The 19,135-nt window shown below is 36.9% G+C and overlaps 1 protein-coding gene across 1 annotated transcript in view; it reads right to left on the minus strand.

Annotated features, from left to right (window-relative positions):
* Znf407 (zinc finger protein 407) overlaps positions 1 to 19,135 on the minus strand; it is a 425,149-nt gene that overhangs the window by 387,828 nt on the left and 18,186 nt on the right. Inside the window, exons 2-3 of the mRNA XM_026388679.2 lie at positions 7,097 to 11,810; positions 1,512 to 1,626 (exon numbers count right to left, since the gene is read on the minus strand). Of these exons, the coding sequence (XP_026244464.2) occupies positions 1,512 to 1,626; positions 7,097 to 11,753 (4,772 nt within the window). The 5' untranslated portion in view covers positions 11,754 to 11,810. The remainder of the gene's footprint in view (positions 1 to 1,511; positions 1,627 to 7,096; positions 11,811 to 19,135) is intronic.

Consider the following 19,135-nt stretch of genomic DNA (forward strand, 5'->3'; position numbering starts at 1 on the left):
ATTAAAGTGACTTAATTATGAATTATTTTTGATGCCATGTATGTCAGAAATTGTTCTCTTTCCAGGGTCTTAGTAACCCTAATAAAAAAAAAATTAACAGAGTATGCAAAAATTGTTTCTGATTTCTCAGACATGGGAAAAGAACAGCTTATTGCAACCTAATAGCAAATTTTCACTGGAGTCAGGGCCTTCTCTCCTATAACTCATATGGTAAAAACAATGAATGAGATATTTTTTAAAATTCCTAGACCTATTGCAATTAAAATGAACCATTTGGCACTTGATTCCTGCAGCTAAAATCAGTGGTAACAAAACTCATTCTCTCACTGATCTTCAGGGGGCTTTAGGGCAATGGTTCATCTTCATTTACTTTAGCAGCAAGTCACTGAACCATCAATTCTGCCAATGAATAAATCACAGACCATAGCTAATAAAACCGCTTGCAAAGTTATTTGTAAAACTCTCTTAAGGGTCAAAAATACAATCTGGGATACAATCTGCAATCTGAGATAAAATGTACTGTCCAACCAAAGCAAAACCTATTTCTGCCTTGGAAGATATTTACATGGTAGTATCAACCCAAAGACTCTTTTACTAAAAAACAAAAATGTAACATAACATGTGTACATTTAACTGAACTATTTAACTGAACTTGCAATATTTTATAAGTTAGCCTACAGTAAGAATTGTAAGTTTCTTAGGTTTCACTTAAGTGTTTCTATATGAAATACTTATTAACTAATTTTTCTAGCATAACATTAAAATATATCTTTAATCAGAAGTAGGATATTAAAATCCACCTCTGAATGTCCTGATACATCATATGTCACAGTATTTTAAAACCTTTTAAACATTTCTGCTAAACTAATTAGTTTGATATTAAGGTACTTCAGTGCTTTCTATTAAATGTAACTCGTGTGACTGACAATTAAACATTGTGAATGAGTCTGCAGTGAAAAATAGCAATGACTGCAAAAGGAAACCAGTTTTGAAATACAGTTACAAAAAAATATATTATATGCTTTTTTCCACTCATCATCTTTCAAATAATCAGTACATAGCCACCTGAAATTAAATCTTTTATTGTTTTACTTATAAAATATACCCACTGTATCCAGAGTCACTAATGTGATTAAAATTAAAGCAGTATAGCAAAAGAAAAAAAAACATACATATACACTCCTAAAGCTATATTATGTATTTTTGTCTTTAAATGGAATTTATACTTCTCTCTGGCAATGTGAATGAACATCCTATAATTTAGTCAATTTACAGATTACAGGTTCAAATTGACCTTGTAGCCCATAAAATTGCTCATCTTCAAGTACAGGATTAGAAGTGGAAGAAGAATGTCATAACTGTATTTAAGGAATTTACCATAACAATGGAAAGGAGGATACGCATGCATAATTTTAGCCACTCTTACTCATATCAGTTTTAAATTCTGAAACAATGGATATCCTACAAAGGCTTCCTGGTTCACACAGCAGAGATGGTTTCAATTTACTCACCCACAGACATGACACTTGTATTCCCTCATCCCAAGGTGCCTTTTCACATGGTTTCTGGCATCTCCAAGCTGAGCTGTTGCAAAATGGCATATCTTGCACTTGAATGGTTTTGATCCTGAGTAATTTAACATAAAATATGATTCAGATTTGCATAATACCTTACTGATAGTTTTAAGAAAGCTAAATTTTAAATCAGACTTTTAATCTAATTAAGAATTTCTGTCCTCAAAATGGAATACCTGCATTAGTTTACAAACTGAATAAACCTGATTCCATAATTATTCTACCCAGAGGCTTTAATGTTCAATGATGAGTCTTCCTAACTTTCAATTACAATTTTAAGATCTAAAGTCGAAAGTGATACTGTTAGCCACTCTAAGTTGATGAAGCCAGCTCAATAAAGTTAAGCAGTTTTCTTACATTCACAAAGTATTTCTTAAAGGCACTCAGTATTTTAAATGAAACATTTAAAAAATACAAATACATTCAGGATAACTGATACCTTTAAAACTATAACAATGAGGACATTTGTCAGTAGCCATCTGGTTTCCTCATATTTCTCCATCTTTGAATTTATTCATATTAACAATGGCATTTTAGATTTTTTTCTGCCATTTATCTTAAATGATTTACTATATTACCATGTTAGTAGAATGAACATACATGTATAAATAATAGTGGATAAATTATTGTGCTTTTATGATCATTTTTAGTCAAAAACCTGTGATGATTCAGCAAACTAGAATTACTGACATTTTCATTATTACTGACATCAAGAACAAATGATGCAACACAGAAGGCATAATAACAACAATGAAATGTTTTAATCATTTCATAAGGAAATAAGATTAAACTACACTTAAAAGTGAGAAAATGAGGGCTAGGTGTGGTCCACTAATAGGAATGCTTGCCCTAGCACAACCTAAGTCCTGGTTTCCATTCCAAGTACCACCTTAAAAAATAAAGAGGGCAGGGGGACAAAATGATTTTTAAGTCAGCAAAATTACTGTCATTAATAGATAAGAATGTAACTAAAACATGCTAACATTTAATCAGTACTCACATTAAAGAGAAACAACACTCTTTTAAGGTAGAAAATATATATTTTCCAGTTTCCTAATTATGACATCTTCAAATAAATCAAAATCATAAAAACCATAGTTTAAAATTAGAACAGTATGTTTCCAGATTTTTCATATTACATTTAGTTCCTCTTTGTTCAAATGCCTCTTCTAATTATAGTTAGATAGAAAAAGGATATATGTGTGTGCTTTAACACACAAAAAGTTCCAATTTTTGAAATTTCAAATATGATCAATGAACCTTTGTGCAGTACCCTAGGGGGTGGGGGGAATCCACCAAGAATACTTTGTTGAAACTGAAACACTCACTCAGTAAAAAATTTCAGTGTCTTAAATTTCAATTTAATTCCCAAAAGCTGACAAAAAAAGTGAAGCGTTTAATTTTAATCTTCCAACAGAAATAAAAAAGTCAACAGAACTAAGCACGGGCAGACAAGGTTGAATATTTCACAGTTCAATGACAATGAAGCCAGATCTCTTAATACTTCCATTTCTACAGATAGAAGTAGATGTAAAATATATTTAGCACCTGAATGGTTATATCTAGTCAGGTTTGTATGTTTAAATGTCAAAAGCAGGTTGAGATTGCAACTTACAGCAATCACATTCTATCAATCACATCAGAAACTACAGTTTATTTAAATGATTCTGATAAAAGTAAGCCTTTCACTACTTTGAAACACTACAGGAAAGCACAGAATTCTAGAAAGAGACTTGAAAAGAGTGAGAAGAACCAATAAACCTGAACTTTAAAAGAAATGCTTTAAAGATAATAGGATAATTAGGAAATTATTAATGAACAAGAGTATTGGGACTCCAAAGGAAGAAGGTAATGTTCCCCAATCTCTGTAAGAGGACTTTGGGAAATGGATGGGTCTCAATTTCAGCTTCTTCCTTCACACAGCACCTGAACTGTTACTAGTTCCTCTCCTATAGCAGAGGGGCCACTAAGGTTTAGACAAGGGTCTTCAGTTTTTTCGGTTCGTTATGCGTGGCTCCTCTGGGAGGAACTTGGCTGGCAGATTCAGTGACCACTGATGCAGAGTGCTGGCCACACGTTAATGAGTTACTATGTTGACTGCTTCACCCAGAATCACTGAGGCCTTGACTCTTCCCATTCTTACATTTAGAGTAGGCTGTGTTAACATCTCCTTTCTGCACATTAAAATTCAAATACCAGTCAATGCAGCAGTTCTTTGCATATAAAAAAAAAAAAAAGAAAACCTGTCCCTTTTCTCTTTTGTTCCTATCTGATAACACTTCCATTTTTTAAGTTTGCTATACACATTACAAAATTATCCAGGCATAGTATTTGTAAAGCAAAATTTGTAAAACCAATTTGTCTTTCTCTCAGGGATATTATTATAAGCTTCCATTTTAGATAAATACATTATATTTTATGTGTGTGTGTGTGTTGATACACACCTTATATATAATGCGCATACACACCTTATATATGTTTTTATATAAGCTTTCATTATATATAATTCCATTTCCAGGACTGACATGATCCTCAGGTTTGAATGGGGTTTTTTGTTTGTTTGTTGCTTTTGTTTTTAATTTGGCCTGTGTAGGTTTTTGAAAGGGATAAACTAAAGAAGTTCTCTAAAACTCCAGGGCCTTATGATTTTTACCAGAAGAATTCCAAAGACTTGAAAAATTCAGTCTGCACTCAGACCCACAAGGCATTCCTTACCTGCATTACTAATTGCTGTGCATATAAGGACGTGATAGTAAGCAATCACAGGAAAAGACAAACAAAAACCTTCATGTCTTAAAAGAACAAGAAGTTATGGATTAAAATATATACCACATAATGTTTCCCAACTATAGCCTAAATAATGCAATCTTCCCTAAACATCTGAATACTTCATTCATTTATTCATCTCTTCATTCACTAACTCACCTGAGGAAGCAACTACATGTGGGCACACAGAGGAAGCACTGAAGAAGAATCCCTGCTGTCTGTGCTCAATGCCTACAAATTAACTGAGTGGCCCATTCCTGCTCTGAAGCATTACACACTGAGTTGCAATACTACCAGCCCCATCTTCAGAGTTTTCAATGAAGTCACACACCCACTATGTTCTACTTATGAACATTATCAAACAGCCCAAGTGACCAGAGCAGTCTGAACAGAAATAGAATGATTTCGGACAATCTTGTTGCAATAAAAGGGTATCTTTCATGTCACATGAAATAAAAGCTCTTAATAGAATAATGCAGCAGACAAAATGAACAGCTTCATCAGTCCTACCAACATGAGACAAAGACTGCTCTCACTGGCCATGCTGACTACTCCACACCAGTGGATGCATGAGAAAACCCTAGGATGCTTTTTTCCTACAATTCTCGATAACCAAAACTCAGTTACTTCTTATAGTGGTGCTTTTATCATGCTTAAGGACAGGAAGAAAGGTTATATAGAATATATAGTAAATCATAAAATATGAAAACAGAGGATGGAAGAGTAAGCCCTTTTCCAGTTAATCATTAATAGCAGTTCCTGCATTACAATTTCATGGACATAAGCAAAGTATCCAAAAAGCAATTCATTTTAAGATGTTTTGAGGGGGAGGGGAGGACCTGAATTAAGACCTGAAGACTGATTTTGCCAAAAACGGACCTGTAAAATTTAAATGGTGAACTGGCAATGTATACTTAGGAAGGATGCTGTCTGTTGTGCTTCAAAGAACAGTAAAAATGTACTTGCTAATAAGAACACCACAAGATGTTTTTTAAACAAGTATGCTAACTTTTACTAAATGTTACAATCAATGATGTAACTTATATAAGTAGGGTTACTTTGTCACATATTGATAGTTACCTCACTTTCACATCCACATTAACTTGATTTTAAATGCAATTAATACATATAGTCAAGGAAGACTAATGGACTACATTCTGCACTTAACCTGGTGGACATTTTCAAATGGCACAAGTGACCAGTGCAAACCTATTTTGCATTGTAAACGACTAAATAAATCTTAATGGATTAAGAATGATCAGCTATCAACACACAAGGGAAATTAAGTGCTGAAATGCCTACATTGATTATTTTAAATTATTAGCCTTACTCTGTTCTTGAATTTGTATGCTTTTAGTGAGCTTTAACACATTTACAAGACTTATTGACTATAATTACAAGAGAATTCAAGTAATGGACACATCAATTATAAGCAACATGTCCTGAACAGACAGTTGCATAAAGAATTCTAAAAAGAGCTCCATTAGCATCTTCCTCTTCGTTTTATTCAGCTTCATCTGCCTTAAGAGAGCATATTAAGAAAATACATATTTTCTGTGCATATGAACAAGCCTGATTTCTAAAATCATATCATTTCAGAAAGTGGGCTGCAACAAGATACTGACAGAGGTACTAATAATGTAAACAAATAAGCTTTTAAACTTATTCCAAAAAATGGATCTACTGCACATGAATACTGGAGATCAAGAGTAAAATGTTTATGTTTACCTAATCTTATGCAGGTTGTCCTTCTACTTTCTTCACTAGGAAACTTTTATCTCTTTAATCACATTATATTAGTAATAATGCTCCATACTTTCTTATCTTTCTCCTTGTAACCATGCACTAAGTTTCAACAACTGCATGAATTTAAAGTATAGCTTTAATAATAAGCCATTATTTAAAAGTACAGTAAAATAAACCTTACAATTTTAATGAAAATATGTTCATTGAAATGTGAATTTATTATTCAAATCCACTCATAAATTCAACCATGGAGACAGATCTTGTCTAAGCAGAGCACAATGATTTAGAAAAGCTGTCTATTTAAAATAAAGAATGTATGGCAGGTTTATAGAAACAGTGCAGTGAATTTTTACATAAATTTAGAATAGTAGCTTATGCATTTTCCACCAAAAATGTTTTTTTAAATTTCTGCCTAAAATTAAATATTAACATGGAACACTAAATATGACATAGAGTACAGAAACTAAATCAGGTACTACTTCCACAAAAACCAAATCCCCAGTACATATTAACTGAAAAGTATTACTGATTTCGATCCTTGAAGTTAATTTTGTTGCCTAGAGTTATACTTTTGGATACAAAATATCTGGCAATAAATATTATTTAATCCCTAAAATTGTGATAAAAGCCACTTAATATGTGTTCTGAAAACACAAAATGTGACTCAATATATACTTTGGAAAAACAAATAATTAGGACTTTAAGCAACCAAAAAAGCATTATAAAAGAGGAGTTTGACAAAGGCATACGAGGGACTAGATTTTTTGACAAAACTGAAAGAAATTTGTCAACTAATCAGCCTTTGAAATCACTAAAGCTTAATTACCTTTAGAAATGCTAAGTGTCCACAGTGACTCTTAACAGAAGCCTAGAACACCACACACAGCAGAGAATAGATGGAAGGCCAACAAGCAAATGCAGGCAGGCTTCCTACTTGGATGGGAAGGAACAGCTGACCTCCACCATCCATTTACACTGTATAGGAAAGGGGCTTCCTGCAGTGGACATACCTGTATGAGTGCGAATGTGTGCCAGAAAGGCCATGGAATTGCTGCTTCGACACATCTTCCCACAGTACTTGCAAATGTTTCCCTGGTTTTCCTCTCTCTCACGGTTGATTTGCTCAGTGTCTTCCACTATGTACTTATTCACCTCGCGAAGCAATTCCTCATGCTGTCCTTTAATATGCAGAAATAAGTTCTGTTCAGAATCAAAGGGCTCAGTACACTTGACACATTTAAAGGTGGCCCCTCCTTCTGGAAGCTCTTCTACACTGGCCTGTTCATTTCTCATATGACCAGCACTAGCCAAATGCTGATGAAGGTTGCTTTCTGTATAGAATGACTTTCCACAGAGTAAACAATGGAAGTGTTTCTCTTTTGTGGGATGCTTCATAGCTATGTGAACATTCAGTCCACTCAGTCCATCTGCTAAGAAGCCACAATCATCACAGCGGATTCGTGTAGACTCACTAAAGGAACCACCTTCAGCTTTCCTCTTTTTCAAGCTTTGAACACAGTCTTTCAAGGGCAACTCAGTGATTCTCACCCCCGCTGTCATCATACCCTCTTCCGACTGGTCTATCAATTCACCATCTTCAGGGTTCTTTATTCTAATTATGGAAGAATCAAAACGGCCAAAACTGTACATGGCCTGCCCTTTATCATCAATACTGATTATAGTTTCATAAACATCATTACTCTCAAGTGTGCTATCAGAAGTGGGGCCATCCTCTTCCAAAATAATTTCAGCTTCATGTTGTGGATTCATCAGAATTTCCTTATTCTCCAGAACAGTATTTGCTGGCACACACCCAACTTTGTTCTTAACACCATGATCCAGGTTTAGCTGCTCTCTTGTCACTCTCATCATCACAGGGGGATGGCTTTCAGCTGAATGGCCCCCATCTAGGACACGGGGACACACGTGTTTATCACAGACTTTACTACCACTATCTCCTGTGCTTCCTCCATCACTCTCACAATGTGTATGGGAGTCACTGATGTCATTCAACATATCATGGTTTTTCTTTGCTGTCTCACAATTCAAAGCTGAGCTTCCTGAATTTTCATTTTGAAATCTACTTGGAGAGCCATAACTGGAGGAAATGTTGAGGGACTCCATGTCCTCAGGTTTCATACCTTTATCCTTGACAGGAGGCTGCTGGAAAGTCTCACCAAAGGAACGGTCTTCACTGAAATTAGATTCTTCTTCCTCAGTCTCAATTTCTACAGAGCTGGGAGCACAGAGTACTTTAGACATATCTAAACTAGCCGTTTCATCTAAAATAGAACAATCAACAGCATTTCCAGATTTAAGAGAATCAGAAGGTTGGCCTGAAATTATCTGAAAGTCCTCAGAGTTTTGAGGATGCTCCTCTTCAGGTATGATGATGTTTTTGGACATTTCTGCAGAATCTCCTTCTACCTTCGAAGAGCTGAGGTAAGACTGCCTTTTCATTTTGTGCTTCTCAGTTGCTGCATGCCTAGTCATTTCTCGACGAGTCACTGCATAGTAATCGCAGGCCATGCAATAAAATTCAAACTCTTTTGTATGTTTCCGTTTCACATGCAGCTCTAGAGAAGCAGGAGAGTGAGCGATAAACTCACAGTGTAGACACTTATTATCATTTGTACCTGTAATCTCTCTCTGGGAATACGCATCCCCCTGTTTGAGAAGGTCCTCTGGATCTAGAGATATTTGCTCCTTTTTATCAGTAAGAGGACGGTTAACTTCTCCATCTATAGAATGAAATACATTTTCAACTTCAACTTCAATTGGATTTCCTTGTTCTACTATTGGCTTTTCTAAAATGGAAGTATCTGACTCAGTTGACTTGTTGGTGTGTTCATCTGAAATAGTTAATGCTAAGTGAGTGTTCTTTTTACAGGCTTCAAGATTACCTTCAGGGCCAACAATAATATCTGAATTTTGTTTCCCATTTGCTTCTATCTCTACCCGTCCCTTATGTTTCTTGGTGGCACAATGACGTTCCATGTCTCCCTTGGTTACAGTATAATACTTACACACTTTGCACAAATAACTGTACTGGTGACTGTGTTTGCGTCTAATGTGAACAGTCAAATTTGTAATACTAGAGGCCAAAAGACCACAATGTGAACATGTCCGTGAGATGCTGCCTTTGGGTCTCCCTCTCTTTGGAGCACTTAAGGTTAATTCGTCATCTTTGGTGACAACACCAGACCGTGAGAGCTCTGTAGTAGTTAACATTTTCTTCTCAAGACAGGAATGTTCCTGAAATTGCACACCTCCATGGCCTTCAGTCTTCCCATTTCCAGAAATGTTAAGCTCTTCTTTCCTATCATTTGCACCAATACATACCCTTTCAATGCATTCTTCAAAGCTTAAGCCAATATTATTTTTCTTAGCATTTTCAAGATGCTTGCTTCTTTTAATGTGTTTCTCCATTCCTTCTTTGCTCAATGAATAAAGATTGCATGCTTTACAGAGAAAATGATAGTCCTGACCATGCCGAAGCTTTATGTGTCTTGTGAGAACAGTGGAAGATCTTGTTTTATAAAAACACTTCTTACATTGAAACTGAGGTTTACTTGAATGCCTTACCTCATTTCCATGGCTTACCCTGGACTTAACAGGTTCTTCCTGAGTTGCTTTCCCTGATTCTTTCACAGACTCTTTTGTGTTTTCTGATTCTAAAGTACTTAAAGGTAAGTTCTGTAAAACCAAATCATTGTTCAATGATGGACAAGTCTTTGGCTGAACCAATAATCTAATATGCTTCTCTGTTGCTCTGTGTTCTTCCATGTCTTTCTCAGACAAAAACAGATTACAAGAAGTGCAAAGAAAACTCATCCCATGCTTTTCCTTCATGTGGTCTCTAAGGTTTATTTCATTCAAGGAAATGAAAGAACAACACTGACAATTGAGAACCGAAGTGATTTGCTGATGCTGGTTATTGTGCAAATGTTCCTCCAAGTCCCTCCTCAATGTACTGGAAAAGTCACAAGTCTGGCAGTAAAATTTCATCTCTCTTGCATGGCAACTTTTCACATGGATTTCCAAATCTGTCCTATTTGTAGCTACTTGACCACAGTTTGTACATGTATACAACATCTGATGGTCAAGAGCTGGGTTCACCATTGGGGAGTCCAGCTGCGTGGAACCAGGATGACTGGGGCTCGTCCTGTCCTCCATGGTGTCTGAGGCCATCACACACACACTCTGGGCATCACTGTTCTTTCCTAGTTGTTTAGGCACTGGCTCTGCTTCACTTGTTTTCATCTGTGTTCTAAAGTGTTTCATATACATCCTCTGAGTTTCATTTGTGCCTCTTTTATTAATCCCTAAAACATTAAACCTTTTCTTTGCCTGGCCTTTCAAGGTAAAATTGCCACTTCGTCGTCGAAAACTATTACCCGACATTAGAATATTTCGCTCAGGTCTTGGTCTTGAAGTGGTACTGATACTATGTGCCATATGCAGGATATTTCTGGTAGACTCTGAATTATCTAAGAGACCTTCTGAAGTTACTGCATCTCCTGGCTTTTTGCTCTGGTTTTCATGACTTTGAGCTATATCAAGGGAAGTAACATTTTCTTCAACAATCTCTGCTTTTTCTGACAAAGTATTTCTAGATGGCATCATTTCAACAAGAAGCTCACTGCTACTCCCACTGTGTTGAGAAATGCTTCCTCTGCAGTCTTTAAGTTTGCTCCCATTATTTTGTAATCCTTTTGAATCCCTATTCTTTGCTGTTGGTTTAGAAGCTTTTGGTTTTGCTCGAACATTCTTTGTTCCCATGGAACATGTTTTTTTAGGAAAAGGTTGTTTTGTTAAGATCTGTACAAATCCTCCACGAGCAGCTAGATTCTGACGCCGGAGATGTGTTTTGCCAAGATAGTGTGCTGTCAATAGGTTTTCTTCCACACACTGAAAACCACAAAGATCACAAGAAAAGACTTTCTGTGGCCCATGTGTGTGTTTGACATGCACGTGGAGAGCTGAGCTGCTCTCTGCTTTGTGGCTACAGTGGCAGCAGATATGTTCCTTAGCCTGTTGCTCATGGCATTCAACGTGTTTTTCTAAATCAGAGCAAGAAGAAAACAAATGACCACATGCACTGCACCTGAGAACTGAATCTACATTTCGAATGGTGCAACTAACACTCTTTTCTTTCAAGGGGGAAGGAGATTCTCTTTCTGGATCAAGAGAAACCATTTCCTGAGCAGACTTCCTTTCAGGGTCTGTATTCAAAGAAATAGCATCAATAGTGCTAAGACAGCAAGAAGAAGAGAAGACATTTGGAAGAGTCGTGCCTCCTCCATCTGAGAAGCCCTTCAGAAAGGCCTCCTTTCCTCCCTCATCTAACAGGACTCTTGCTTCTGTGGCCAAGCTCTGGGGAATATCCAACCCACAAGTGCCCTGCTTTCCAGACTCAAGGGGCTCTGCCTCCTCTACTCTCATTCGTTTGGAAGCATGTTTATTTCCATCTTCCTCCACAAAGACACTGTCAGAGCTGGATGATTCTGAAAAACCTCTTTTGCTTATGAAATTATCAGAGGAATTTGTTATCACATCAGATACAGGCCCACAGTCGTCATCATGGGATAAAATACTTCTAAAGTCTTTTGTCTTCTTGTTTGTATTGTCATCCTCATCATTCTCAGGTTTCTCAGAATCCATCATTAATAAAGTGCTGATGATGTTTCCCAGGTCAAAGGTGGCTTAACCAGCACTCATAACCTGTAAAATAAATAAAAGTGGTGTTAAGTTTTTGAACACAGAAAAAATGCATATATTAATCAAAGTGGATGAAAAAATATAATATTAGCCTCATTGAAATTTCCTTTATACTTAGATGAACCTGGTCACATGTATGAAGTTCTTAGAAAAGCATGTCATCAGATTTGTGGAACACCACCAAAACCACATCATTGACTCAGAATACTATAGTATGGTATCCTTGAGAAAAAAAGCAACATTTTCAACCAGCCTGCCAAAACACTCTAATATTTCAATTCTCTAGACCAAATTTCAATTGACTACTACTTTTTATTTTTAAATCAGAGAAGCCCTCTTTCCAAATTACATTTCAGTGACTCCCCACTCTGAAAACAAAACTGATATGATTGAAGACTACAAGTTAGGCTTTCCCTGCATTCCTAAGAAGCCCAAGTCCTAGTATAAAAGTAACTGCTTCAAGCCTTTTCCCTGAAGCAGAAAGCCTTACTACGATATTTCTAAACAGATTCCCACTAAGGGGTGTACACACTCTTCACATATCACCACTCATGCTCAAGTTCTTTTTCCAATAAGAAGTCACTACTATTCCCAAGTCAGTCTTTAATTTCCTTATCTCACACTCATTTTTTGGGTTGTCTAAGATGCATGGAAAACGGAAATGCCAATGACACAGAATTAATGGAATAAGTTTTAAGTGGGAAAAAAAGAACTGTATTGAATAAAATGTTTTAAAATCAATATTATTGACTTCATTTTTATTATGATATTTAATTCAATTAAATTATCATTTTCCATTTACTTTATCCTATGATTATAATTTTCAGTCAAATGCCATTTGATTTGACATTAATAAAAAGTCATTATTATATTATAGCCTCAAAACTATTTCTAATTATTTTAACTATTTTATCCATAACAATGACAAATAAAATGAAGTCTGCTGCTTTGACTCTACTAAGGAAATAAAAACCAGTATTATTAGATATGGCACCAAAAGAACAAAAGAAAAATATAGGTAAATTTGGTTTCATTAATACTTGATCAAATAAGTTTAGAAATTTTAATTTAAATTTAAACTTCTCTTTATCACAGGATTTCTTGGTACATAAGCATTTCACAACTTATTTCATGACAGACCTCTTTTCTTAGTTTATAAAAATCTAAGAGAAAACAGTGTTGCAAATAACCCTTTAGAAAATTCTCTAAAGCATGGGTTTTGGTTTCAATAGCTGCAATGGAAGAGAATGAAGGGAGAAAATAAAGTGGGAAAAGCAGCACCATGTATTCATTCCAAAACATTCGCTAGTGCCTACAATATGGCAAATATTCTTGGTTACAGATGCTGGACATACAATAAACACTACTCTGGCCTCCTGATGCTTACAATATAAGTAATAAGAATATTTTTAAAAAATAGATACATTGTCCAATCCAGGACAGCTACTTCTGGCCAAGATGGAGTTATGAGAGAGATTTATATTTGAAACAACTTAAACAAAACACACACACACACACACACACACACAAAATCTATGAAACAACAGTAAAAGACAATAGACATGAGGCACCAAAGGACAGTGATCCCTGAGAGATGAGAACAACCCCATTGCGTCCCAGCTTACTGCATACAGTAGGTACCCAGGCCACAGCACAGGGGCAGGGATCTGAGCTGAGGGACAGAGTAAAGGAAAGGGGAGATGCAGAGAAAGAGAAGCCCAGATGATGCTTCCCAAGTATTCCTGTCCAGAGACACAGCTCTGCACCTGCCCTAAAAGAGGTCTCTTGCCCCTTCACAGTCAGTCCCTAGAAACACACCCTTCATTCCCCATGTTCCAGAATCCTCTTGAAATGGATGGGCTTTGCCTGTTCTAGAAGTTGATGTTGTAGGATTAACGTTCTCTTTCTGTCAAAGTTAAACCTGAAGTTTGAGTTTCATAATATGTAACAAAAATATGTTTGCTGTAATCTAAACCATTTGGTTGAAATGTAGCCATCCGAGCTCCCAACATAACTCCCTTGTCTTCAGTCTTCCAATCGTAATGGCTATGGTATAGCCAGGCATAACTGTAGCCCTTCCTCTTGCCCTACCCAGTTTTAAATTACTCAGTCACATAGATTGTAACCCCAAACTTCTCCTATCAAAGCAAGAGGCAGTGCTGCCTTAGTAATAAAAACCTGGGCAGTGGGCTTGCCTGCCAGATTTTGGTAGCACATCCTTCTGCAGAAGCAGAATCTGCCTTGCCAAGTAACTTTTAAGTATGTGTTTGGTTTCTTCCAGTACCCTAATATTTCCAACCAAATGCAAAGAATCATATAAGAAGCTTTAGGGTGGGGGATTCTGGTTTACTTTGCTCAATGTGATACTTTTCTTGCATGTGTCAATACTATGTTTTATCTCACTACTCAGTAGCAATGCATCAAACAGAACAACTCTGTTATGGAAATCTAAGCCAGTTTCTTTTTGTTGCTATTTAATAAAAATGTTATAAGTATTCTTATACTTGTCTTTTTAAAAACATATATTTTAATTTCTTTATGAAAACATCCAGCTATAGTATTATTGGTCTGTTAGGTAGACACATGTTTAACTTTATGAGAAACTGTTTGACTGATCTTCAGAGTGGTTGTACTACTTTGCATAGCTATCCACAATGTATGACCCATGTCTTCACCAACATTTAATGACGGTCTTTTAAATTGTAGTCTTTCTATGAATGTGTGTGGTTTTATTCTGCATTTCCCTGATGACTAGTGATGGTACTGAATACTTTGTGCTTTGTTAGCCTTTTGCCCATTTCTTAATTCAGTCGTTTATTTTTCTTATTGAGCTCTAGGAGTTGCTTATATGTTCTAGACATAAATCCTCTGCCAGAATGTGTTTTACAAATATTTTCTGCCTTTTCATTTTATAAATGATATCTTTGATAAAGAGAAGTTTTAAATTTTGATGACATCAATGCTTTGCCTGCTGTAGTTATTTGTCTAGTAACATGTTTTCTGTCTCTCGAGTCTAAAATGTAACCCAAGGTTTATTATATCCAAAGAGCCTAGAACAATTCCAAACACCTGTAAGGTACTAAAATGGAACAAATGTCTCATTAAAACAAAAGAAATGTCTAATATCCAAGTATTTAAAGATGAAATGGGAAATGTCTGAGATAAACTTTGAAACAGTCCAGGAGGAGGCACAGTAAAGCTAGGTGCTGGTAATGATTAAAGTTGAGCAACAGTCATATGAGGATTCATTATACAATTCTACCAACTTTTTCATATGTTTGTATATATTTGAAAAAAAATCTCCTAAAAAAGTTCAGTTTTAAAACGTTTTGATGCTTACTCTAAACTAGCATTCCCTCCCTTCATTTCAAAACTGAGCCCAACCATCTCTTACTCTGCAAACACTGCTGTAGCATACAGCTAGGTCACCACTGCTGTAGGCACGGCAAGAGCTCCAACAGCATGCACATGTGTGCAAGTGTAGCAAACACACGCAGGCACGCACACACACACACACAGCCTTACTTAGTGAACACACATGCATAAACATAGTGTTTAGAGTGACTGTTGTGTCAAAGGCATCTGGTTCATATACTTTTAGAGAAAAAGAATGACTATATTAATGGACAAAAACAAAATAATGAAACCCTTTATTATCATCTATAATAGCTCCCAAAATTCTAAAACAAAAGGAAAAAATACTCAACATTTGTTATTTCCCACCTGATTTTTACATCAATGAAGCAATCCAACTACAGAAATAACATTCAACAAATATGTATTGAATACCCACCATATGAAAGATACAAACACATTACTTATTGTGATATCCTATGGGGAGATACATGACATATACGCCACTGAACTCTAACACAAGGCCATATGTGACTGTGTTTGATATAAAATAAGATCTACAGCAATATAAACATGTAAGGAATGATACTTTCAAACAGAATATTCTAATAAATCAAGAATTTTGACTAAAACCTTGAACAAACTAAATGTTTGTTTTCTTTTGCTGAGGGAGAAGGTAGGAACAGTTAAATATCTTGAAGAGAAGGCAAGGTTGAGCAAGGCCATGAGCTGTACACAGAGTGAGCATAGGGGACTGTGGGCAGGCCAGAGAGGCCATGGTTGTCTATTGCACTGTCCCCTACAAAGCAGGCAGGTCCATCAGCCCAGCCCAGCCCAGGTCACAGAAGAACCCACACAAGAGCTGGGTTTATTTAGTAGTTCTAGAAGATGACACCATGACACTGCACTGTTTTAAAAAGATTAATTTTTCAAGATATTAAGATAGATTGGAGGAAAAGCAAGTAAAGAGGCAGAAAAAGCTCATTGTAATAGTTTAGATTACAAGGTCCAGAACTAGAATGAAGTCAGTGAGCAGGAGTGCCAAAGAGTTTAATAAGTACCTTAAATAAAATAGGAAGGATTAAATGCAAATGAGAAAGTTTACGATAAAGTAAACTTTAAAAAATCATTGGAGGCCCAGTGTAGTGGTGAATACCTGCAATCCCAGTGGCTCAGAGGCTGAGGAAGGAGGATCCCAAGTTCAAAGCCAGCCTCAGCAACTTAGAAGGCCCTAAGCAACTCAGCAAGACCCTGTTTCTAAATGAAATACAAAAGTGGGCTGGGGATGTGGTTCAGTGGTTAAGTGCCCTGGGTTAAAAAAAAAAAAATCACTAGATAAAGTTATTAGAGTAAGTATCAAATAACTAATGGAGATGGGTGAGGGATGAATTATTTAAAAAAAAAAAAATCAAAGGTCACCTCACTGGGACAGTTTAAGCGCTCATTTTTCTGAGGCAGATTTCATTCATCCACTCTATGAACATTTATTGAAAGCTTATCATATACAAGGAAGCCAGTCTGACAAAGCAAAACCAAGCAGGCAGGGACTCGCTGCCAGCTCTCAGGATGAGATATAATCTGCTTTCTGGTAATCAAAGGGAGAAATAAAATGAGTTTCAGACTTCTTCCCAAAGCAGGGTTTCCAGACAAAGAAGTCCTGGTAGGTGTCTGGACTAAAAGAGTGGCAGGCACGGGCGGGGGGTGGGGTTCAGTGTACAGCACTTGCCTGGCACATGTGAGGCACTGGGTTTGATCCTCAGCACCACATAAAAATAAATGAAATAAAATTTTTTTAAAAGAGTGGCAAGCACTGTTAAACCCAACCTTTGTCAAACACTGGGCTTCCCACACAGTCACCATTCGACGCATACCCTTACTGTGTCACAAAGATCTCCAAATACACCATTGTAAGTCTACCTTGTCCAAATCGTTGAGTACTTACTCTTCACTGAAAAAACAAGTTAGGTATAACTTGATTGTCTTCATTTTCACCAATTATCAACTCAACCATGAACTGTCACAAAAGAAAATCCCTGTTCTAACTTAATAGTCCTCTGCTTTGATTATGAGGGGAAAAAATGTCTCAGCAAAGAAACCACACATTTTTTTGAGAATGATAAAACAAATCAATAGCAGCCTTCCGATGACACCTGGTGGCCACTTCTCACAGGAAGGCTCTTTCAGTGTTTTAAGGGAAGCACTGCAAGGAAGTACTGGGGAACAATTGTTCAGCCACTTCAAAGCCTAGCTGACTACAGGCAAGCACTCATGTAATGTTTCCCTTAATTCTCATCCTTTTTGTTCCACTTTTCATTCATTTCAACCACTCATCTTCATTTCTGTTTCTACACCTTTTTTCCTAAGTGGTATATGCGAAAACAATTGCAGGCCTGCTCTTTCAGTGACAAGCACACACACACTCACAATCATACTCTCACTGGTATGAAGAGACCACATAAAGACCCATCTTCTTCCCACCCAGCCCACCCCACTTCACCCTTCACCTCTGTAGGACTTACCCAAATTTAGTGGTGCAGGCAGTGTGAGTTAGCCACATTGCCAGGAACACACGAACCTCACAGCAAGGGTGTGCATACCAGGGCGGGTACAAAAATACTTAATGGCTTCTTGTTATTTCCCTCTTAGGAGTTTAAAAAAGGATGAATCCCAGAATCTTGATACTACAACAAGAATTCTCCCCTCCTGGAAGATCAAAGTAGGACTGCCTACAAGTCTATAGTGAACTGCAGTGGCAACAACTGAGCAAGACAAGGACAACTGGAAATTAGTGGGGCACTCACATCTCTTTCTTAATCTACCATTTCACCTGGACCTTCTACTGAAGCTGTGGCATTATACTATTACCTAATTTAAAAGTCCCCACATCAAATCTACCAATGGGAAGCTACTACTGGTGTAGTTACAGAATACCATGTGCATAATACCATGTATATAAGGGCAACTAAAGGTGCAGCATCCCACCCTCCTCCACCTGGTTTCTCCCATCAAAAATATCAACTTGTGGGCTGGGGATGTGGCTCAGTGGTAGAGTGCTTGCCTATTGCGTGTGAGACACTGGGTTCAATCCTCAGTACCACATATATACATACATACATACATACACAAAGTTAGTGTTTCCATCTACAAATAAAAAATAAATTTAAAAAAACATCAATTTGTAACAGGGTTCACAAAACAGCCTCGGATCCCATAAGGAAAAGATTACTCTCCCATAAAGATGCATACAATTGCAAGTTGAACAAATAATCCTGAAAAGCATATTTAACACCCTAAAAATACATTTACTAGAAAAGACCAGGGACCATTTTCAACAAATAGATGGGCACTAGAGTGTTGGCTTATGCACAATGGGACACGTCCATGAACACATGAGTCCAGTAAAACCACCTCCTCACTATCCTGAGAACAGGCTACAACACATTTCCTCAATTATAAGTTTGTAAAGTTGTTAAAAAGAACTACCCAGAAAAGTGGCTGTTGTGGTTGTAAAAAATGAGTCTGCAGATTCTTTGATACTCCCTTCAAAGGGTGGGGAGCCTAGTCCCCTTCCTCTTAAGCATAGGTTAGACTTAGTGATCTGCTTAAAAGGGACAAAAAAACAGTAGAAGTGAGAATTCCACCTGAATACTAAGTTCTAAGAGGTACACATTTCTTGATTGCCTTCCCTCTAGAATCACTCCTTCCAGGAAAAACCAGTGCAGTGAAGAGAGGACACCTGTAGGAACCACAATGCAAGGTCTAAGGCCTCCGCCCCAGAGCTGCTGAGGAATTGGAAGCTTCCCACAACAGTCAGGGAGTGAGCCATATGAGTGGCAGACCCTCTAGTCCCAATGCTCCTTCAGATGACAGTAGTCCCTCCACATTTCTGACTGGCACCAGAACCACCAAGGTAAGCCCATTCCCAAATTCCTAATGCACAAAAACTGCAGGATTTGTGCATGTGTTTATCGCTT

This window comes from Urocitellus parryii, chromosome 13 (assembly GCF_045843805.1).
Source record: "Urocitellus parryii isolate mUroPar1 chromosome 13, mUroPar1.hap1, whole genome shotgun sequence".
Taxonomy (NCBI): Eukaryota; Metazoa; Chordata; class Mammalia; order Rodentia; family Sciuridae; genus Urocitellus; species Urocitellus parryii.